General features: G+C 39.7%; 1 protein-coding gene and 1 long non-coding RNA gene across 7 annotated transcripts in view; both read left to right on the top strand.

Annotated features, from left to right (window-relative positions):
• Window positions 1-24,518, top strand: part of CUL1 (cullin 1) — a 95,367-nt gene that overhangs the window by 31,926 nt on the left and 38,923 nt on the right. For all 6 annotated transcript variants that reach the window (XM_077850288.1, XM_077850287.1, XM_077850286.1 and 3 more), the window contains 2 exons: window positions 4,360-4,660; window positions 23,051-23,225. In XM_077850288.1, coding sequence (XP_077706414.1) covers window positions 4,521-4,660; window positions 23,051-23,225 — 315 coding nt within the window. In that variant the 5' untranslated portion in view covers window positions 4,360-4,520. The remainder of the gene's footprint in view (window positions 1-4,359; window positions 4,661-23,050; window positions 23,226-24,518) is intronic.
• LOC144285056 (uncharacterized) lies at window positions 4,672-13,192 on the top strand. The gene is made up of 2 exons (XR_013353459.1): window positions 4,672-8,026; window positions 11,854-13,192. It is a non-coding gene; the product is annotated as an uncharacterized LOC144285056 (long non-coding RNA).

Raw genomic sequence — 24,518 nt, forward strand, 5'->3', positions numbered from 1 at the left:
ATTTCTTCATGTCTTCTGCCCCATTTTTTAATTGGATTATTGGGGGGGGTTGGTGTTGAGTTGTATCAATTCTTCATATATTTTGGATACTAATCCTTTATTGGATATGCCATTTGCAAATATCTTCTTCCATTCAATAGATTGCCCTTCAATTTTGTTGATTGTTTTCTTTGCATGTGGAGGAAGCTTTTTGTTTTTATGTTCCAATCATTTATTTTTGCTTTTATTTCCCTTGTCTCAGGAGACAAGGGAAAGGTGTTGTGATGGCTGAGGTCAGAGAAATGACTGCTTGTGCTCTCTTCTAGGATTTTTATGGTTTTAGCTCTCATATTTAGGTCTTTCATCCATTTTGAGTTTATTTTTGTGTATGCTGTAAGACAGCTGTCTAGTTTCACTTTTTTGCATGTAGCTGTCCTGTTTTCCCAACATCATTTGTTGAAGAAACTTTTTCCCATTGCATATCCTCGCCTCTTTTGTCAAAGATTAATTGACCATATAATTGTGGGTTTATTTCTGGGTTTTCGATTCTTGTCTACTGATCTGTTTTTGTGCCAGTACAAAATGCTATTTTGATCACTGTGTATAACTTTGTAATATAACTCGAACTCTGAAATTGTGATACCTCTAGTTTTGTTTTTCTTTTTCACGACTATTTTGGCTGTTTGGGGTCTTTTGTGGTTCCATACAAATTTTAGGATTGTTTAGGTTTTGTGAAAAATGCATTGGTATTCTGATAGAGAGTACTTTAAATCTGTAGATAGCTTGGGTAGAATAGATATTTTAACAATATTTGTTCTTTCAATCCATGAGCCTGAGATGTCTTTCCATTTGTGTCATCATCAGTTTCTTTCATCAGTGTTTTATGGTGTTCAGAGTCCAGATCTTTCACCTCTTTGGTTAAATCTATTCCTAAGTATTTGTAATATTTTTGGTGCAGTTGTAAATGGGATTGTTTTCTTAATTTCTCTTTCTGCTCCTTCATTATTAGCATATAGACATGCAATAGATTCCTACATATTGATTTGCTGAATTTACTGAATTCATTTATCAGTTCTAGTGGTGGAGTTTTTAGGATTTTCTACATATAGTATCACGTCATCTGCAAATAGTAAGAGTTTTACTTCTACCTTTCCGATTTGAGTCTTTTTTTCTTTTTCTTGTCTGATATTGTGACTAGGACTTCCAGTACTATGTTGAATAAAAGGTGGGCATCTTTGTCTTGTTCCTGACCAAAGGGGAAAGCCTCTTAGTTTTTCCCGCACTGATGATGATGTTAGCAGTGGGTTTCTCATAGATGGTCTTTTTCATATTGAGGTATGTTTCCTCCAGACCTACTTTGTTGAGGTTTTTTTTTTATTATGAATGTATGTTGTACTTTGTCAAATGCTTTTTCTGCATCTATTGAAATGATAACGTGGTTTTTATCTTTTCTCATTGATGTGTGTATCATGTTGATTGATTTGCAAATCCTGAAATGAGTTTCCTTATTTATTGACACCTTACAAATGAAAGAACCTAAAATTCAGACTAGAATATTAGGAAATACTGGCTTTTGAGAATCCAGAGGTCTGTCTGCTTGTGGTCCTGCCACTTTCCAGCATTTTAATTCTGGTTAGGTTTGATTACTTCTCTGAATAAGTTTTTTTCTAATCTATAAAAAGAAGGACCAGAACTATCTTTAAGGTTACCTCTAGTCCTCTTGTCATCGGCTCTAAGCAAATATTTTTGGTACATAAATTTTTCAGTTTACAAGTATGTCACATACCAGAAGTTAATGGGTTAGCTTTTAAGAAGTTGCTTTATTCCACAACAGTAGTGCTATGTCTGTTTTGATTGACTATTAATAATACATAAGATAGTGCCTATGATAGTGCCTAGCATGTGGTAGTTCCTACTAAATATTTGTTAAATAAAATAGTAATGATCACTGAATTTCTATAACTCTTAGAAGTCTGTTTAAACACCATGTTAGGGATCCCTGGGTGGCGCAGCGGTTTGGCGCCTGCCTTTGGCCCAGGGCGCGATCCTGGAGACCCGGGATCGAATCCCACGTCGGGCTCCTGGTGCATGGAGCCTGCTTCTCCCTCTGCCTGTGTCTCTGCCTCTCTCTCTCTCTGTGACTATCATAAATAAATAAAAATTAAAAAAAAATAAAATAAAAAAATAAACACCATGTTAAAATACATATACATTGCAGTGACCAGAATAATACACATTACTAAATGAAACAGCAAGAAATAAATTTTAGCATAAAACTTGATGGGATGAGCACTGGGTGTTATTCTATATGTTGACAAATTGAACACCAATAAAAAATAAATTTATTTAAAAACATTTAGCCTAAAATCTAGTGTTTGAAGGAAAAAGTTTAGAAGAAACAAGATCAAATTTAATGGAGATTCTAAAGAGGGACTTGGGGGTAAGTTCAGATGCTTTATAATAGTGATGTTTCATTATTTCTAAATCCTGTAAAAAACATCCAGCTTTTGAATTCCTCAATTTATTATTTCATTTATTCATACAAAACACTGACCTATATGCACCAGGCTCTGAGTGAGATTTTCAGGATACTGTGGTGAGCAAAAGAGATGGTCTCTGTGCCATGAATCCTTCTCACCAGAGAAGGGAGACCCAGGCTTGGAATTACCAGGAATAAGAGTTAAGAAGGAGAAGTCCCATGAAGGAGGCAAGCCTCATCCGGGACTTCCTGGTAAGCCTGCCCCAAATGGACGTGGGTAGAGAATGAGCACAGGGGCTCACTGGCCCATGCAACAGATGCAGAGATTCTCAGGAGTGAGAAGGGGACTGGCATGGCCTGGAAAGGAGGGAAAAGCCTGCGTGGCTGTGCCCGGGGGCCAAAGGGGAGAGTTTTGTAAGAGGCACATGAAGAGATAGAAAGATCTTGTAGAGAGTGAGTGGTTTGAGCAGCTGCAGCCCACAGGGCCCCAGGCAGGGCTGGCTCCTGGGGGCCCGGGCTGTAGCCCTTGCTCAGGTGTGAGAGGGGCTGCAGCTTTTGTGGGTAACTGTGTTGGTGTTGGGCCGTGGTATTAAAATTGCTAATCTCGTATAGAACAACTCTAGTAAATTATTTCAAGTTTTCCTAAAGAGAAGATCTGGGGGTGCTTTGTTTAGGATTTCCCTGCCTCAGACACCAGCTTGACTCCCCGACACCTAATCAGATTTATAGTTTTAGACTCAACTGCTGTGTGAAGCCTTGAGAGGGTGAGTCAAAGGGAGGGGCGCTCTGGGAGTGTAGACTGCTCAAATGGCATCCCTGTGTGCAACAACAACGATAATGATGATGATGATGATGATGTCGTTGTTGTCATCCACTGGGAGAGGAAGAGGAGGTAGTGAGTGGATGTGACATGACCCCAAAGGTTAAAATGAGTAGCACTGGAATGCGAAAGAATAGGAATGAGGCATTAGAATTATTCCCAAGTTTCTGACACGTGGATACATGGAGCTGCCCCTTACGGAGCTGGGCAACACTGGTGAGCGGTAGAGCTGGGGATGGTCCCTGAGTTCAGCCAGAGACCTGCCGGAGGAGATGTGAAGTGGGCACTTGGGTGTAGAGCTGGGTCTGGGCCTCAGAGGAGCTGTCTGGGCTGGTGATAAACTTCATTCTGTGAGTCACTGGCATGTAGAGGTTTGAAGAAAGAAGGTTGAATTGGCCCCATAGTAATCCATTTACTTGAAGTTACTATGATGGTGCCCAGTGGACACGGTATGGGGAGGAGAAGGTAAAAATGGGAGGAGTAGAAAGTTTTTCTCAGTTGCTGCTAGGAATTAAAAGAGCATCTCGATGGGTATGAGGTGCCTGGCTTATCTAAGATAGAATTAACTGAACTGTGTGTGAGTCTAGGGAATGTAAGTGATAATTTCTTTCCCCTTAGGGGAAAATTAAGTGTTAGGAAGGCGTGTAGTTTTAAAGAGGTAATAGTACCAGGTGGTACTACCATCCCGACCACACTATCAGGTGGGGTGCTGGTGCTGGCTGGGTTTTCCTACTTTTTAGGTATTTGTGCTTCTCTTTTTGGGAGTTTCCTTTGGGTTTTGATACTTTCAGAAGGCAAAGAAAGGCAACAGTATTAGTTGTGCTTCTACAGAGTTCCAAACAGCTTTTCTTATGAGCACTTTTCTTATGAATTCGTATGATTCCAAACTAAATCTCTAAGCATATTTGTGTACGTAGATCATATGATTTTGTATGCACAGAGAAAGAGAAGTGTTCTGTAGATGAGTGTGGTGCCAACTAAAGCCTGTAGACTGAATGTTTCTATCTATGCGGCAGGTACCCTCTTACCCACCCTGGGATGTCAAGAAAGAATTCATTAATTCACTTTATTTCTTCTTCAGGTCTGCCTGCAATGAGATTTCATTCTCTGCATTTAAAGGACATCCTTTCTGAGCTGCTGTGAATAAATTTGGAATGATACTGTATATTTTCATCTAATGGAGAATTAGCTGTACTTTGCATAAGGATTGCTACACTGGACGACTTCAGAATATTACTCACAATGTCCTCGAACCGGAGTCAGAATCCTCATGGACTGAAGCAGATCGGCCTCGACCAGATATGGGACGACCTCAGAGCTGGAATCCAGCAAGTATATACCAGACAAAGTATGGCGAAATCCAGATACATGGAACTCTACACGTATCCTACTGCTTGAGCTGCAATTAATTTGCTTAGAATTTTTATTATTTCCTATAGTGTGATCTATGAATTGCTAGAAATTTTACATCGTGTTTTCCTCTTTCCAGTTCATTCTGAGACACAATCGGAGTTCTTTTTTAACTTTAAAAATTAACTCACTCTTTAAGTTTTTTGACCAGAGGTGAAATTGGCTAGTTGGTTAGTCTTGAGCAATGCTGTTTGGTAGGAGTTATTCGCTACATATGGCTGTTCACATTTGTAGTCACTAAAATTAACAGTTCCTAAGTCATGCTATCTGTATTTCAAGTGCTTGTAGGTGGCGAACTACTTTTGTCATTGCAGAAAGTTCTGTTATTGCAGAAAGTTCTGTTGGACTGTGCTGGTTAAAGCAAGGGAGCCTGGGTCTCTGTATTGTCTGCAGCCACCTTCGTGCTTTGGGGGCTGAGCAGAGTCGTTGCATCAGAAATGGTCTGGTTTACAAAGTCAGAAATACCTGCTGTCTGGCCCTTGATGGGAGCAGTTTGCTGACCTTCCTCTAAAGGGTTACCACATAGAGCAAAAAGTCTTAACTTTTATGACCTTGTTTTACAAATATGGTAGTAAAGCATTTCACTCACGCATTATGTGGTGCATAGTGTATGCAAGGGGCTGCCTGAATGCTGCAGATGTCACGAGGGTGTAAAAGATGTAGCTCCTGGTCTCTATTACCTACTTGTGATATACTTTTTAACTTGCGGAGTTTCTTGATTCCAATCAAATAAAAGAAGATAAAATTTACGCTAACTCAGTAGAGAGCAGATTGTTACTGGTTCTAGTAGTTTATAAAGTTGTTAGTTCAGTGGAGACTCACGTGTAAATTTTTAGTATGTATCAGTAATTGTCAAACTTGGTTTTGTGATATTCCAATATACCATCAGCCGTGCTGATATTTTAGAATCTTTTCCCCAAAATTAACATTAAATAGATATGAAGCTACATGTCTAGCTCAGAATTAACTTAAAGCTAATTAGAGTACACATTCATACAGGCACATACATTTACAAACCGCTTAATTGAGATACACCTCACATACTACAGAATTCACCCTATTGTGTATGTGTGTCCCTACGTGGGTGTGAAAAAATTCACCCTTCTTTAATACGGTGTTTTTAGTGTATTCCCAAAGCTCTGCAGCCATTGACATTGTCTAATTGTGGACTATTTCCATCGCCCCCAGAGGAAGACTTTACCCATCCGCAGTCACTTTCCATTCTCCCTCCCCTGGGTCTTGGCAACCACTAATCTACTTTCTGCCTTGATGCATTTGCCTATTCTGGACCTTTCTGATGGATTGCACAGTATGTAGCCTTTTTAGACTGGCTTTTTTTACTCAGCACAGTGTTTTCAGGTTCCATCCTTGTTGTATTGTGTGTCAGCATGTCATTCCTTTCTACTGCGGCATCGGGTGGGTAGATGCTGCATTCTGTTTATCCACTCGTCAGTCATGGGCCATCTGGGGTGTTTCCACTCTCTGGCTCTTCCTGAACAATGCTGTTAGAAATAGTATAGGTGAATTTTTGTGTAGACAAGTGTTTTCAGTTACCTTGGGTAGATGGCTAGGAGTGGGATTGCTAGATCATAAGATACAGAAAACCTTCAAGAATAGAATCTCTGACAAATGAGAGGACATGACTCCACTCAAGAGGGCTGTGACTTGCTTTTAAGTGCACGGCTTTTGTTTTTTTAATCTTGTAAGTAATACAGCTGAAGATGATTCCAGTGGTGAGACAAGGCACTTGGCTGGATTTCTGGTGTGCAGAAAAATCAGGGAAGCCCCGATGGAGACCATGGACATGTACCTGCTGATTTGTCTCTGGAGAATTTCTTAATATGTCATTTTTGGCTGAATCAGATTGGTCCTTTGTCCAAGGTGTTAGGCTTTTAGAACTCTAGAATGTAGAGACTTTGTCTGCTTGCAGCAATTACTGAATTCTTGCATTCTACAAATAATTATAATATGTAGTTCTTCAGTTTTAAAATTTTGGGGGGAATACTACTCTACAATTGAGCATTCTTTTCCTCCCAGTTTTGAGAACGTAATGGCTTCATACATTTATTAAGAGTGGAGAGGCTAGCCTGACTCTGAAATATTTTACATTAATTCTTTAGATATTTATGAGTAGCAGCCACAGTTTTAAAGATTTTATTTACTTATTTGAAAGAGAGCACGAGCAGGGGGAGTGGTAGATGAAGAGGGAGAAGCAGGCTCCGCACTGAGCAGGGAGCCCAATGCAGGGCTCGATCCCAAGACCCTGAGACTATGGCCTGAGCCGAGGTCAGACACTTAACTGACTGAGCCACCCAGGTGCCCCTGTCTACTTGTATTAATTATTGCAAATTCTCAAGCACACTCCCCCCTCACCTGCATTTTTAGTCTCAGTGTCATTATTGTCAGAATGAGAACTTTGGGGCAGCAGACACCTCTTTCTGAAGCACATCTTCACTTCTGTTGAAGTGTTCCAAGACCTAGCACTGCCTCCAACACTGCTGCGAGCTCTAGCCCCGCCTCAGTTTGCATGATGCAATAGATCTTTTTTAAAGTTTTCTCTCCGGGTGTATGTTCAGTCTCTCCTGTAACCACTTACTGAATCGCCTCTTCAGATCGTCTCCTACGGGCTGGTTTACAGTGACATCTGATGCTGACAATTGATTCCGTTGCCGGTTGGCAGGTGCTTTGGGTTCCGGGAAGGAGGAGCAGACTGTGTACCCCACTGTTCACTCTTCAGAGTCAGACAATCCTGGTCATTAGTTGCTGAAGGAGAATGGGTCAGAAATGGGGGAGAGGGAAGCTGGTTGAGAGAAAAGAGGGATCCTTTTCCTTCCTGACTCTGGCTGGAAGCTAACAGCTAGGTTTTTACCCTTTGTTTATGCTGGAGAAACATATGTGACATGCTTTCTCGAGAAAGTGTCTTGCTTCGGAATATGACACAAATATTCTTGGAGCCTTATTATACAGTGTAAACGTTTTTCTTGACTTTTTAACTCAAGATGGCAAGGGAAAGAGAACAGTATTTTTGGAAAGAAAAAAGCCCGAGAGCATCTGCAGTCCGAAAGGTCTAGTTCAGTCCACTTTGTTTCCAGCCACTGCTCAAAGGCTTCCTTTTTCTTCTCAAGTTTTAGCCTCAAGCCCTTTCTCCTCGCTGCATGCCTGCCTGTTCGGTTGCAACTTTCTGTGATGTCTTACATACTACACAGTTGACCTTTGAACAACACGGGTGTTGGGGTGTTGACCTCTTGTGCAGTCCGAGCTCTGCGTGTCACTTGACTCCCCAAAAACTTAATAGCCTGCTGTCAACTGGAAGCCTTACTGAGAACATAAACAGTCAGGTAACACATATCTTGTGTGTTCTGTGTGTTGTTTCGTCTGTTCTCACAATACAGCAAGGTAGAAAAAAATATTAAAATCATAAGGAGGAGAAAATACATTCATAGTACTGTACTGTACTTATTGAAAACAAATCCACACTTAAATTGAATCATCCTATGCAGTTCAAACTTCTGTTGTTCAAGCCAGGGTCAGCTGTAGATACAATACAGTGGTGAAGTGTTTTGGGGATTTTTTGGCAGTAAAATAAAGGAATGCATTCTGTATGGGTGGATATGTAACAGGGGTAGATAACAGCAGATGTTCTTTCTTTTGAACTTGAAATAAGTCATGTCATTTCTTATTTAGTTTATTGACACCATCATGCTTGAGGTGTCATGCTTGGTTCAAAACAAGCGTGGTCTTGATTAATGTAGCAGATATTTATGAAGGGGGTGCAGGATGATGTGCGGGTCCTTGTGGCATAACTGAGAGCAGCCCATGTGATCAAGTCTGTCTACCAGGCTGTGTGGTTAGTTTCTGTTTTTGCCAGGCCCCAGATCTACCTGCCCCTCGTCTTCAACCAAAATCCTTTTTAATTTTGGTCTGCGAACACTCAAATCATGATTTTGCCTTCCCTTGGAATCAAGAGAAACCTGCAGGTTGAGGTCTTTCTTTTTTTTTTTTTCCCCGTATACCTCCATAAGTTCTCGTCAGTGTTGAAGTTTCTGGTCTTTTAAACCCTGTAGTGCTTTTAAACCCTGTAGTGCTGTGGGCTGAAATAGTTTATTCTGTTTCTTAGCCTCTTTTTTCCAAAGTCGTCTTTTTCCCGAACCAGTACACTAAGAATCCCTTTCCTGTTTCCTAGTCTTGGCTGTTTACCTCTCAAGAGGTTACAAATGAGCATACTTGGGATTCATATTTAATCTCCGTCCTGATGTTCTTTGACATAGTTCACCATCCCTGGAGTTGGGGGCACTTTTCCACCTATAGTAAAATCTGCTGAGCCCTTGGCTGCCTGTAGCATATGCTTTGCAGGGATAACATGCCAGGACATGCTGGTCCTGCTGCTGCCGCAGTACCTACCAGCTGTGCGGGCATGTCCCAGCTGCTGCGTCATTCTTCTCAGGTTGACACACTTAGCCTCTTGCCAGCTCTCCTACAGGAGCTCTGGGCACACGGGGGATATTCCAGGTAGTGGCCTTTCTACCTCCTTGGCCTGCCTGCTGCAAAATTCTCTTAGCTTTGTAGAAACTTAAAATCTCACAGAAAAGCAGATTGGGCCAAAAGAATAACAAATTCTTTGCACAGTAGATTGATGATGATCCATGTCTACTTTGAAGTAACCACCTAGTCCGATTGTATTTGGACATTTTCATCTTTTTTTTTTTTTAAGTTTTATTTATTAACGTATGCAAGTATGCGAGATGAACGAGGGTGGGGGGAGGAGCAGAGAGAGGAGGAGAAGCAGACTCTGGGCTGAGCAGGGAGCCCCACATGGGGCTCTATCCCAGGACCCTGAGATTTTTTTTTTAAGATTTTATTTATTTATTTATTCATGAGACACACACACACACACACACACACACAGAGAGAGAGAGAGAGAGAGAGAGAGAGGCGCAGAGATACAGGGAGAGGGAGAAGCAGGCTCCATGCAGGAGCCCAATGTGGGACTCCATCCCGGGACACCAGGATCAAGCCCTGGGCTGAAGGCGGCACTAAACCGCTGAGCCATCTGGGCTGCCCGATGATAAATTTTCAAATGTTCTTTTGTGCTTTTTAAGATTTTCAGTATAGAACGTGCATATTAAAGTAGTTTATTTGGGACACCTGGGTGGCTCAGCAGTTGAGTCTGCCTTTGGCTCAGACTATGATCCTGAGGTCCTAGGATTGAGTTCTACGTCGGATTCCCTGCAGGGAGCCTGCTTCTTTCTCCCTCTGCCTGTGTCTCTGCCTCTCTGTATCTCTCATGAATGAATAAATAAAAATTTAAAAAATAGTTTATTATTTTTTATTATGCAAATGGAGTCCTAGTTATACCTACCCATAAAAGTCTACCTGTCACTGCTGACCTTATACTATTAAAATAGTTTCTAGGGTTGACAAATCATATTTATCTTTGAGAGAGAACCCACAAATTATATTGCATAGTTGCCTCTAAAAGCAACTTTTTGTTTTTATTACTATAAACATGATATGTTCAGGTTTTCTCATTCTAAATTTGAAGATCTATCGTTATTTTGAGAGAGAGAGCACAAGCAGGGGGATGGGCAGAGAGAGCATCTTCAAGCCGACTCCCCACTGAGCATGACCCTGAGCTACTCAGGCACCCCTCCTTTTAAATTTGATTCATCTTACACCTATTTAGAACACTGAGCATTTTCAAATTTTATAGTCACAATCAGTTGCAAGCAGAGTTTGCTTTTGAAATATGCTGTGGATGTAAAGTTACTTCACATGGGCTATCCCTTTTTAGAACCATACCTAACAATAGCTGAGTGAGAATTTGATTCTTTTACAACTTTACAGACCAACTGTACCAAATGGTAGGTGGTCTTGGGGCTCTTGCATATTTGTACGGGTGATACATTTGTTGACATGTGATGTCAATTCCTATAGGAATATAGGAAGTATTTTTAATGTTTTAAATGCAACTTCTAGTGTAGTCTTTCCAAATGATTTTTAATAATTTTAATTTTAACTGTTTAAATTCCACTCTTAAGTTTCAGTTGGGTAAGAAGTGGTGGTGGAAAATCGTTCTGTTTCGTTTTGCTTCTTGAATTGAATTAACTTCTCTTTTAGAAAATGAAAATCATGTGAGTTTGGTGGTAACTAAAATTCGTGGAGAGGTTCCCCAGAGGTGTGTGAGTTGAAGGCGTGGTGCTGGAGGTGACAGTCATTGGAGTCCCCCATATCTCCCCGAAGCACTGGCATCATTCCTTGGTCTTACAGGTGGATGTGTGCGGACCACTCCTGCAGTGGGAGACAAGCCATTCCTTTATAGTCCCTGCAGCAGGGAAGGTGCTCTGGAAACATCTGCAGGAATGTGTGCACGTGTGTGGCTTTGCCTTAGACCCCTCTGCATCAGATGTGACCCCTTTCAGTGACTTGTCCCTACCAGTCATGCAGAGGGATGGCCTAGCAAATGATTGAACACTTCTGTGGTGACAGAGGAGTTGTACGGCCTGTTGTAGAGGCACAACCAGGCGTGGCTCTTCAATACAAACTGTCATACTACCTACCACTTACTGGCCTGCTGGCGCCGAGAGACCCCATGTCTGCTCATTCCTCATCTATTTTCTGCCTTTGGCTGTGTTACCGAAGAATCTCCAGTGAACTTTTTTAAAGAGACTCTCAAAAGTTTTAAAAGTCAAATATACGGGTTTATTAGATTCTGGCTGCCTTACATAAAAACAACTAACCCATTGACTCCTGAATGGAGCTTCTATTTCATTACCTTTTAGATTTTTAGTTTATTTTTACCTCTTGATGGTTTCCTCTTATTCCCATATTTAGCTTATCCTCATAATCTATTTTAGTTGTTTTTGGTTTAAAAGTAATCTTAGATGTGACCCATTTTCTTCTAAATATTCGTCATATTTATTTTGTTTTTATACTCTTCATCTAAAGTAAATGATGCATTAACACGTAGTTGTTCATGTGGTGGAATGGCACGTGGTCAGTGTGGTCTCTGGAAGCGGAGTAACAGAAGGACCCCCACTTCATGCAGAGGGAAAGAAAGCATCTGGAAGCGTGAGGGCTGTGGTTTTCCCAGAAAAAGGTCACACCTAGTAATTCAGGAGTGCATCCATTTCAGAATTATTTCAATATGGATTATTTTCCCTTCCAGATGCTACACTGGAAATACTCCAACAGTGTCTTTCTTCACATCTGACTCCGGGGTGACTCAGGGAAGGACTAGTTTCCCTGGATAGATGACTTCTCTCAAACAGCTTCTGATACACATGAAGAACCTGCTTTTTCCTTTTCTGATAACATTTCCCCCCATAGTACAGCTGATTCAAAGCTAAAAATTGTGAAAAGCTGAATATTGTGTGTTGTCAAAGAGTGTGTCCAAATGTGTGGGCTGTGTTCCTTGCCTTTCTGCTGACTCAGCCTGGATTCAAAGCACAATTGGTGCCATTTTTTGTAAGAGGTGGTTCACTGCTCCCTAAAAAATCTACACCTAGGGATGCCTGGGTGGCTCAGTTGGTTAAGTGCCCAACTCTTGGCTTCGGTCAGGTCCTGATCCCAGGGTCGTGAGATCTAACCTAGCGTTGGGGTCCATGCTCAGCCAGGAGTGTGCTTGAGGATTCTCTCTCTTCTTCCTCTGCCCCTCCCCTACCTTCCCTCTTAAAAAAAAAAAAAAAAAAGTATACACCTATTATTATCTTCTGTATAAGCTTTGTGTCTAAAGTTTCCTCTTCACAAAAAACAGTAAGTAAAAGTTGCCTAGGCCAGCAGTTTTCATGAGGAGTAGCCAGGCTTTAGGCTGGACTCTTCCGCAATTGCACACAGCCATTCACTTTGTGGATTGCAGCTCCTGGGAGGAAAAACCTACATGAACCCCAAAATAGATGTATTTGGGGACTTTTTAAAATGGAATTTTTGTTTTTCAGATCAATAATCATGTAAGATTTAGAAGTCCAAAAAGGCACATAATGAAAAGTATACCTCCTTTCCTTCCATCTTCCATTCAAGTCAGGGCCACACTAGTGGTCCTCGCAGCTGCTCTTTTGGGCACATCCCTCTGTGTGTTATCTGCGTGCATGTGCGCACGCACACACACACACTTGTACAGAAAATGGTTGTTTATATTAACTTGAAAATCACCTTTAACACAAACAAATACTCAATTGTAAATTAACATATAACTGTAAGGTTTTTGTTTTTTATGTGAATAGTAATTGATCCTTGCAGAGAACTTGCTCTGAACCATCCCTCTGAGGGAACAGAAATGATCTCCTGACCATACCCCCATTTTTAGCTCATAGCTAGCCACTTGTTGTTCTTTTGTCCCCGAAGATAAGCATCTTTGTTAGAGACAATAGAAAAAAATTTTTTTTTGCTTTTCCTTGATTACTTTGATAATATTTGTATTTTAGTCACAATTACAAATTGGTTGTTACCTGAATGCTTTTAGAAATGCTGCAGATAAATACACTGAAATAAAAATTACTTTTGACATATAGCCCTCCAAATGTGTAGTGTAGTTTTTTCTGTCACTTTGTTGACAAGTGATAGGTCACTTTGTTTAGGTAGATTTTAGGATCTGGCTTAGATATTATGATTTTGTATCTTATTTTATTTTCCTGTTCTGTCAGATGTTTATTCTAGCTTATGTCTCTTTTTTAAAATTACTTTTCTATTAGGTTTCAGATATGTTATTTCAAGTGCCTAGTGAAGTGGAAGATAGTATGTGGGTACACATGGGGGTGTGTGTGATGGAATATTTATGATGACATATTTTGATGGTCACATCTTGTTAATTACAAATTTTATAATGAGTAGTGCAGACAGGTAATATTGCATAAGAGATAGAGAAGGGAGATAGATTTTGACCCTGGCAAGGTTGGAGAGTGTCATAAACTGTGCAATTTAAGTGAACTTCAAAGGATGACTGTAGGTATGAGAAAAAAGGGATGAAAGTCTTACAGAATTTGGCTGGAGAGAGAGAGACACGAATGAGAAAGTGGGAAGTAGCATTTGCAGAGGATGATGCCACGTTTTAATGAACCTTGAAAAGCAGGTATGAGTTTGTACTTGTTTTACTGTTTTTGTTTTGTTTTTGAAAGTATAGGTTCATAGAGATTGGATATGTGACTTGAGAATTAGTGACTTGATGTCAACAAATTTTGAGAAGTTTAATCTGGAAACCAAATGGGATTAAAACAGGTAGAAGTCAAACGCAATGAGAGACCAACTTGGTCTTAGTAGCGGTAATCCATCCGGGATATTGTATAAGTTCTAAACTAGGGTAGTGGCAAGAGAAATAGGAAACAAAAGGAGCTAATTTCTGGCCTTCTGGTTACAGATGAAAATTACATTTTGACTTTCCCATTTATGACATCACTAGAATGATAGTAAAAGAATTTTAAGATCAGTAGAGACAATGAATTTGGAGAGAATAAAAACCATAGGTGAGAATTCAACCAATTTTTGTTGGAAACAAAGAGAGCACTTGTTGTGATGAGCCCTGGGTGTTATATGTAAGTGAAGCACTAAATTCTGCAATTGGAATTTAAATAAAAACTTGAAAAAAAAAATTGGGCAGTTGAAAGGCAAATAGAGGCAGGGTACTGATTACGAGGATGTATGAAGCCTTGGCTTAGAGGATACTCAGGCAGACGAGGCAGGAAAGCCACTATTCCAACTGCAGGACTGGAAAGGCTCGGGATTTGAAGCCTCCAATTGGGCTGAAGGTCGTGTGAGACAGGCTAGTGCTTGGGATATGTCGGAGAGATCTGTAATCTATAAAATTAAAAGCCCGTCATCTCCCTCTACTCCCAGGTGCAGAACACTTGACAGTGAAGACCCTGTATCCCTGGCATATGACTTGTTGCTTCTATTTAGTAGAACACACTGACTAGGACCATCAGAAGTTCAGGGTCAGGAGACTTAGAGGTTGGTGTGAGTAGGAACTATCAATGCTGACTGTGACAAAGTTAACATTTAGAGTGATGGGTCCTAATTCTGTATCAGAATCCTGGTGGCAGTTCTGGAGACCAAACAGTTCTCTGAAAGAATGAACAGCCCTGAAAAGCAAATCATTTATTGGCCTGAGAGAAGGCAGCAGTGAAGTGGCCAGCTCACCCACTGTGGCCCATGAGTTTCATGCAAGCCATTTCTGGTTGGTGTCTCAGTACTTTATCATCATGCAGAGTAATAGTTGTGAAAGAACAGGATAAACAAACAGAATAAAAGGGAACAGGAAGAAACAGATAATACAGGGAACAGAAGAAAGTGTTAAAAAATTAGCATTGATATAAAAAGCTGCTTATTATAGTAAGAAAATAGGAACAGGATGCCATGAAAAAGGAGCTCATGTTTCAAATGATAAACTCAGAATTTAAAAAGAAAAGTAATAGAGTTAGAAGAATAATGGAAAGTGAAACAAAAACAAAACAAAAAGGTGCACAAGACTTTGGAGACTGAGGCCTAATGTCTGACTTAGAAAATCTGTCGAAAAACATAGGGGGGCAGCTCTGGTGGCTCAGTGGTTTAGCGCCGCCTTCAGCCCAGGGCCTGATCCTGGAGATCCAGGATCGAGTCCCACGTCGAGCTCCCTGCATAGAGCCTGCCTCTCCCTCTGCCTCTCTTTCTCTCTCTCTCTCTCTCTCTCGCTCATGAATAAATAAATAAAATATTTTTTTAAAATAGGGGATTTCTTTTTAAATTTATAATATTTTTCTATAGAGAGAATATAGAAATCATTTCTCAGAACCAGAGATGCTAAATCTCTAGTGTCCAAGATAATGAACAGATCAATACCGGGAACAAAATTGAGAAGTCTCTGTGTAAAAAAAAAATTAAGAGAGATCTACCAACCCGTAGATTGAATTTAAGGAAGCAGGATAAAGTTCCAGGATTAGCATTGTCCAGTTTGGTCTAAAGAGCAGCCAATGTGTATTGGAGCTAGCAGACCAGGGAGCCATTGTCCTTGTTGCCAAAATTAAGACCATGGATACGATGAGTGGAATTTAACCTTAAATTACCAAGAGCAGCATATGGAACATATCAAAAGCCCTAAGCTGTTCTTCACAGAAGCACAGTTAGAGAAGAGCCACATAATCTAGCATCCTCTTCCTTTGTGTGGTATCCAAGTCTTTTTATCATTGAGTTGTAGGAATTGTTTCTGTATTCAGGGCACCACTGTTTTGTCACATGGGTTTTGCTCATATTTCTCCCTATCTAAGCCTTGCTGTTCCTTTTCTTAATGGTGTCTTTGGATGAGAAGGTGATTAAAGATTGGGATTGCATTGAATTTTTTAATAATGATTTTATCAAGATACAACTCACATAACTTGTAATTCACCCATTTAAGTGGGTTTTCAGTGGTTTTTAATATATTCAGATGTGCTCAACTGTCACTAAGAAATTTTAGAACCATTTTCATGACCTAACAAACCCTGTACCCTTTAGTTACCATCCTCTTAATCTCTCTAATCTCTCTACCCCTAGTAATTTATCTTTTGTTTAAGCCAGCCAGTCTATATTTTGTTAGAGCATCCTGAGCAGACTAATCCCTGTGGTCTTCTGTGACTGGCATCTTCCGTTTACCATAATGTTTTCAAGCTTCATCCATGTCGTAGCATATATCAATATTTCATTCATGTTTGTGGCTATGTAATATTACACTGAATGGATGTACATTTTGTTCATCAATTAATGACCATTTGGGTTGTTTCTGCCTCTTTGCTATTATAAATAGTGCTGCTCTAAACATCTGTGAACAAGTGTTTATATGGACATATATTTTCATACTCTTGGGTAGATACCCAGAAGCAGCATTTCTGGATCAGATGGTAGCTCTAAGTTAACTGTTTTGCATAACTTTTCCAAAGTGGCCCGTACCATTTTACTTGCCCTCAAGCTGTGTGTGGGTTCCAGGTTCTCTATATCCTGACTGACACTTGGTATCTTTTTGATTCCAGCCATCCTAATGGATATGAATTACTCATTGTGGTTTTGATATGTTTTCCTAATGACTAATGATGTATCTATTGGCAGTTTTTATACCTTGCTTAGAGAAATGTCAGTTAAGGGCAGCCCAGGTGGCTCAGCGGTTTAGCACTGCCTGCAGCCCGGGGTGTGATCCTGGAGAACGAGGATCGAGTCCCGCGTCAGGCTCCCTGCATGGAGCCTGCTTCTCCCTCTGCCTGTGTCTCTGCCCCACCCCCCCGAATGAATGAATGAATGAATGTCAATTAAGATCTTTTGCCCTGGGGCGCCTAGGTGACAGGGTTGAGCGTCCAACTCTTGATTTTGGCTCAGATCATGATCTCAGGGTCCCGGGGTCGAGCCCCACGTCGGGTTCCATGCTCAGTGTGGAATCTGCTTGTCCCTCTCCCTCTGACCCCCCACCCTGCTCTCTCTCATCTTTAAAAAGAAAGATCCTTTGCCTGTTTTGTAATTGAGTTGTCTTTTTATTGAATTGTAAGGGTTTTTTATACTAAACACAAATACTTTATCAGATACATGGTCTACAGATATTTTCTCCCATTCTGTAGATTGACTTTTCATTTTTTTGATTGTTTGATGCAAAAGTTTTAAATGTTGATGAAGTCCAATTCATTGACTCCCCCCCCCCCCTTTGGTTGCTTCTCCTTTTGTTGTTATGTCTAAGGATCCCTTGCTAATCCCAAGGTCATGATTTAGTCTTATGTCGTCTTCTACATGGTTTATAATTTTAGCGTACATGTTTAGGTCTTTGATCCATTTTGAGTTTCTATAGTATAAGGTGGAAAATTCATTCATTTGCATGTGCCTGTCTTAGTTGTCCCAGCGCCAGTTGTTGAAAGTCCCTTTTCCCCCATTGAAAGGCCTTGGCCCCTTGGTAGAAAATCCTTGTCCACAGGCACATGGGTTTATTTCTGGATTCTCAGTTCTGTTCCACTGATCTGTATGTCTGTCCTTTGCCAGTGCCTCTCTGTCTTGATGACTGTGGTTTGTAGAAAGTTTTGGAATCTTGAAGTATGAGTACTCCAGCTTTGTTTTTTCAAGGTTGTTTTGGGTTTCCTTGCAATTTCATATGAATTTTAGAACCAGCTTGTCACTTCTACAAAGAAACCAACTGGGATGCCGATGGGGATTGCATTGGATATGTATATCAATTTGTGGACCATTGCCAGAATGTCCTCCTACCTTTTCTAGTGTAAGTATATAAAGGCATAAATTTCTCGAAAGAATTTTTACCTTTGTTCCACAAATTTTGATAGGTTTTATTTTCATTATTATTTAGTTCAAAATATTTTATAATTTTCCTTGTTATTGCTTTTTTGACTCCTAAATCATATAGAAATGTTGGGGATCCCTGGGTGGCGCAGTGGTTTGGCGCCTGCCTTTGGCCCAGGGCGTGATCCTGGAGACCCAGGATCGAATCCCACGTCAGGCTCCCGGTGCATGGAGCCTGCTTCTCCCTCTGCCTATGTCTCTGCCTCTCTCTCTCTCTCCCTGTGTGACTATCATAAATAAATAAAAATTAAAAAAAAAAAAAAAAGAAAAGAAAGAAACCAAGGGAAAAAAAAAAAAAGAAAGAAACCAAGGGGGAGAAACAGAAAATTCTCTAGGTGTGAAATAAAATGTTTAAAGTAAACAGCAAATTTGACATTGATTCTTTCAGAATCAATTAACTAGAAAGTTTGAACAAAGATAAAGTGATAGAACAGAACTGAAGACCTGAATTGAGGTATGGAAGGTGACATGAAAATGTTTGACATACCTGTAGTGGAAAATAGGAGAACAGAAATATTTGAAGAGATGGCAACCCGAGAATTTTCCGGAATTGGTGGAAGGCAAAAAGTATGCATGTCAAATTTCTAGGTAACCAAATGAAGTATATTAATCCAGAATGATGTAAGAACTACGACAGAATAACAAATCCATCAATCCAATAGAAAGAAAAAGAAAATACAAAACAAAATAAGGTGATAAAAATTAATCCAAATAGCAATGTATAAAACAGTATATTTATATTTTGGTTTTATGATAAAACCAAACTTATCCATCGGAAATTGTCCGACTCCATTTTAAAGAGTGCATTTTGCTGTGGTTTGCATTGACACACCAAGAAAGAGAGATATAAAGTTGCAGATATAAATTGCAGATTAAGAAATGGAACAAACGTATTGAGGTAAATTCTAACCACACATCTGATCTGGTGGATTTTCTGAGGCATGATTGTGAAGAGTGACCACGATTACCTCCTAGTAATAAAAAAACAAATAATCAGGAATATTATTCAAAGTTTATATACTTGTTAACAGGGCCTCAAAATATATGACGTATTTCAGAGACATATAAGAGAGAAACTGGCAAATCTATAATTAGGAAGATTTCCATTAAAAAATTCTCAGTAATTAATAAACAGACAAATGACCAAGATTTGAAAAACAGAATGCTCTAATGGGTTCCTGTTTTCAACAGTAAGAGAATGGATATTTTTTTAAGCACATGTAAAGAAAATCACATTCAGCTATATGTCTCATCACATATTTAAGAAACTAGCAAAGAAATAATATTCTCTGATTCATTCTAAAATGAAATTAAAGGGTTTTTTTAAAAAGTTAAAAAAAAATCACTTTGGAAATCTAAAAAATCCTAAACAACTCTTAAGAGACCTAAAAAATGGAAAAGAGAAAAGACAACTGAACAATAAGGGAAACCCATGCATATCAGACCTAAGTGATGTACCCAGAGTGGTGTGAAGAAGAAAATCTGTTTTAAATGCTTACATTAAGAACAAAAATACCAAGCTAACAGATCAGGACAGGGTTTTCTAGAGAATAATACAAAGAAGTACATTTTTAAAAAGAAGTAAAAACCCCCAAACTGATTCTTTGCACAATTAATCATAACATTTAAAATAAATATATCACAGAAAACAGGTTTTTTAAGAGTTCAGACAACTGGGCAAGTATACTTGAAAACTTCACTGAAATGGACGGCTTTCTAGAAATAGTAATACCTAGAGTGGGGAAAGGATAGACCATGTCATATGTGGTTTGTGAACCATTGCATAGCCGTGCAGGGAAATATGAAATTATAATTGTTCTTCATACACAATTTTACTTTAGTTAGATTAGAAATCTCAGTGTGAAATCAGTTGTAAAAGACAATGCACTAGTGCCTTGACAGAGAAGAGGATTTCCTAAGTAAGAATTAAAATGTAAACTGTAAAAGAAAATTTGAATAAACTTGATGACAAATTAAGAATTTCTCTTTATATGGTGCTTTTCATAAAAAAAAGTTAGGCTACAAACTGCAAGAAGATAATAACTGGACTATATAATTGATACAGCAGGGATTTTCATAGTAAACTGCCAAGTCAAAGTGGCAACTCAGTATTTGTCGGTCTGTAATACTTATTTTTTAATATTTATTTGAGAGAGACCAAGCATGAGCAGGGGGAGGGGGCAGAGGGAGAGGGACAAGCATACTCCCTGCTGAGCAGGGAGCCCAACTTAATACCCTATCCCAGGACACTGGGATCATGACCTGAGCCAATAGCAGACACTTAACCAACTGAATCACCCAGGCGCCCCAATATACTTGTTTTTAAAGATGTTTTTCAGGCAAAATTCACATACTGCAAAGTACACAGATCTTAAATAGATTGTTTGAATTTTTTGAAAGATCTATACACCCAGGTAAACCATATCCTACTCAAGATACATAGAGTTCCCTGGAGCCCCTGATGGTCCATTTTCACCCTCTAAGGAGGAAGAAATCACTCCTGATTTCTATCAGTAGATTAGTTTAGCCTAATCTCATGTGAATGGAACCATACATAGCTGGCTTTTTCCCTTTAACAAGTTTTTTTTGTTTGTTTGTTTTTTTGTTAAAGATTTTATTTATTTATTCATGAGAGACACACAGAGAGAGTCAGAGACACAGGCAGAGGGAGAAGCAGGCTCCATGTAGGGAGCCTGATGCGGGACTTGATCCCGGGACTCCAGGATCCCGCCCTGGGCCAAAGGCAGCGCTAAACCTCTGAGCCACCCAGGGATCCCCCCTTCAACAGGTTTTTAAAACTGATTTGTAACAGTTCATTTTTTAAACTGCTGAGTGGGATTCTATTCCAGGCATGTATCTAAAAATGTTACCCTTTGCACAGGAAAAACTGCAGAGTGGTTCTATCATGTTCTACTCTCATCAGTGTCCAAGCAAACTGTTTTTGAAAAGAATGTGAAAGATAGGACAGAGAATGTACAGGAAAGGAAATAAAAACAATAAACTCCTAGGCTACTCCATCTCCCTGTAATCAGAGAAATGCTGATGACAACCGAGACGAGGGATGCCGGAGGGCTCAGTGGTTGAGCACCTGCCTTCTGCTCAGGGCGTGATCTAGGATTCCCAGGTTCGAGTCCCACGTCAGGCTCCTTGCTTGGAGCCTGCTTCTCCCTCTGCCCATGTCTCTGCCTCTCTCTGTGTGTGTCTCCCATGAATAAATAAAAAAAAATCTTTATTAAAAAAAAAGAAAGAAAACCGCGATGAGCCATGGTTTGGATGTGTGGGAGAGACTATAGGCAATGAAATGTGTGCACCTCTGGTGACACCTAAGGACTTGTAGAGCACATCTGGCAAGGTGTAGTCAAGTGCATGGTGGCCCTCCTGTCACCTGGCAACTCTGTGCTATGAGAAACTTAAACATATATGTGAGGGAACTTGATAGTACTGTTCTTTGCAGTTTTGTCAGTGCCCAAACTTGTAGCCCACCACGTGATCATTAATAGGGCCCATCAACAGGAAGAGGGATAGCTGCCTGTAGATCTGTACCATAGCTAACGTTTGAGTACAGATGGGATAGTAATACCATGTACAGTTTCGCAGTAAGCTATGAAGACATTCACAGGAGTGCTGTGCACCAAATCACGGGGCTCTTTGCCCCTAGAGGAAGTGGAAGGAGGACTGGCATGAGGGAGGAGGAGGAGGCACACGTTGCAAAATCTGCCCGACTTAATTTCCTAAAAGGTTGAGGTGGAATGTAAGTGGAATGAGACAAGTATGGGAATATGAGATTTGTCCAAACTGGATCATGAATTTATGAGAGTTCGTCGTGTGTTATAATCTGCCATTCTCAGTGCATCTGAAACATTTAATAAAATGATTCACTGTTTTTAAGGAATCCTTCTCTGATTACTGCTGAGGTTGAAGTTTGTTCATTTTTTTGTTGTTTTTGTTTTGTTTTCAGATTTTTGGCCATTTGTATGTATTTCTTTCAGCTTTGGTATTTTCTGTTGGTATATTCTGCCCATGTTCCCGTGGAGGTTAACTTTTTCACATTGTTTTTGATTATTTTAATTGATTAAAGGTAGTAACTCATTAAGGATACCTTTCCCTAAAATGTTTTCACAATTTCAGATTAAGTGTTTTGATGACTTTGCTGAGAAAAGCCTTCTCCAGTCTGAGATCAGGAAAATGTTTGTGTGTATTTTCTTTGTTTTATTGTTTTGGTTTGTATATTTTAATTCTTAATCCATTTTGTAACGTATTCTGGAGTATGGAGTTATTTTTTGAAGTTGCCTCAGTCTTTACCCACTAACTTGAAACAAATAGGCCAGAATATTTTGTCTTACTGGATTTTTCTTTCTCAGTCAGTGTTGTTGTCTTTCAATTAGTTTTAGCCCAGTAATACTTCATGCAGACGAACTAAAAGAGTATGAAAAGTTACAACAAAGTAGAGTGGTTTTCTGCCTTAGCCGGCCCATCTTCCCATGCTCGGCAGCCTCCCAGAGCTATTGTCGACTTAGGGGGGCCTCTTCTGTGACTCCAGCATCTCCGTCCCTCCTAATAGCACAGGAGCCTTGCTCTGTTGTGATTGATCAGTTTAAAATAAAATTTTAGTTATTTTGATATGTATCATGTATATTTCTAGAAATATAGCTAAGAATTAAAATAGACTATGGTTAGAGCTTTTTGGTTTTCTTGAAGGAGGTAATTGCTTCTGTCTCTTGTTTGGAACCTTTGTACCAATGGCCAGTTCTTTTCATGCCTTCTGATACACTCTCGGGACAATATCCCACAAGGTCAGTCGCATTACGTGATCTGAGAAGATAAGATCCCCGTGTTTCCTTGGCGACCTTCCTCAGAACCTTCCTCTGTTCTCAGCAGGCTGCTCCCTGGCCTGTGGACAAGCTTGTAAGTGGGGCTGGTTGACTTCAGCCTTATTGCCCTGTTGATTGGAAGTTTTTTTCCGCTGTAGTTTTTATAGATTTTTGTTGCTATATTGGAAATATTGGTATGAACATATTTTCTTTAAACATCTTTTGGTATTAATCAATGTTGATACTGATGATGCACGTTGATTTCTTTAACTTTTCTCCAAGTCATGTTTACAACTACTGCACGAGTGTTCACCAGTCAAACCAAGCCCGAGGGGCTGGTGTCCCTCCTTCCAAATCAAAAAAGGGACAGACGCCTGGGGGAGCTCAGTTTGTTGGCTTGGAATTATACAAACGACTTAAAGAATTTTTGAAGAATTACTTGACAAATCTTCTTAAGGTAAGAGGTTTTACATATATACTGACCATTTGTAATAGAGTGTAAAAAAGTAGTAGTGAAATGATGATTCTAACATGATTGAATTCTAAATTGCTCGCTGTTATGGGTTCATTGTTTCTGGCATTGATGTGTGCATTTTGCTATTGCTTAGTCTTTGACCTGTTGTCAAGATGAAACTTTCATAAGCCCTTTCCTGTTTTTTTAGTTTGTTAAATGAGAAGTTTTTGGTAGCTATACCAGAGTAGCACTTTCCTAACCATTTTCTATTTGGTCTTTAGAAATTGATGACTCTTAATTTCCAGCATTTAATTATGAATTCAGATGACCTATGTTGTGTTTCGAACCCAGTGTGTTGTTTTGTATACAGACGTATAATAAATGATCATAAGGTTTTCTAACCTTTGGAAATCACATTTTTCCAGTGTGACTTTGCTTTTTACACATGGTCACGTAGTATGTTTCAGAACTACGATGAAATCGTGCCCTTGGCTAGGATGGTTCTGGCAGTGATGTTTTTCATCTTCATCTTCTGCCTTCATCTCCATCCTCTGTAGCAAGGGCAGTGTGGTGCCTTCCATCCAGCCACAGGATGGACAAGTGGCTCCTTCATCTAGTGCTACCCATATCACATAGAGTGAGTGAAGACATCTCTACTTTCTACCTTGGGGAAATTTGTGCTGTGTATATCTTTTAAAGATTTTTTTATTTACACAGATCCTAGGCAAAAATTTCAGCAGGCTTCAAAATTGCTTTCTTAATATATTTTACGAGGTAATTGGAAACCTATTATCATTCTAACAGACCATAGTTGATTGACCACAAATTGTGGCTAAAATGTTCATGATCCCTAAACAGTGTTTGTAATGTTTTGCTGAAACCACAGTGTCCCTATTTTTATTCATAACATTTTGTAAAGTGAACACTGGAATTAATTATTCTTCAGCATTAAAATGAGGAACACTAGTAGTATATTGTACTGTATGAAAGTATTGGTAGCTGTGCTGTAGTATTGGTAGCTGTGCTGTATCAGTGATCTTTTTTGCCTTTTTTTTTTTTTTAAACTAAAAGGTCATGTACTATAATTCAGAGTGACTTAGCTTTACATTTGATAGTTCATTCCTTATGTAAATTTAAATGAACAAAAACATGATTGTCTGAAGATAATGATCAGGTTTTCATGTGGCTTGTTTGGGTCATTTGTGTACCACATATTTGTCAAGACTTCTTACTCTGGTGGGAGACGAGGCTGAGCCAAGGGGGTGGCATGCCCGGAGCCTCAGGTCCCAGCAGGAC

This window comes from Canis aureus, chromosome 15, assembly GCF_053574225.1.
Source record: "Canis aureus isolate CA01 chromosome 15, VMU_Caureus_v.1.0, whole genome shotgun sequence".
In the NCBI taxonomy this organism is placed as follows: domain Eukaryota; kingdom Metazoa; phylum Chordata; class Mammalia; order Carnivora; family Canidae; genus Canis; species Canis aureus.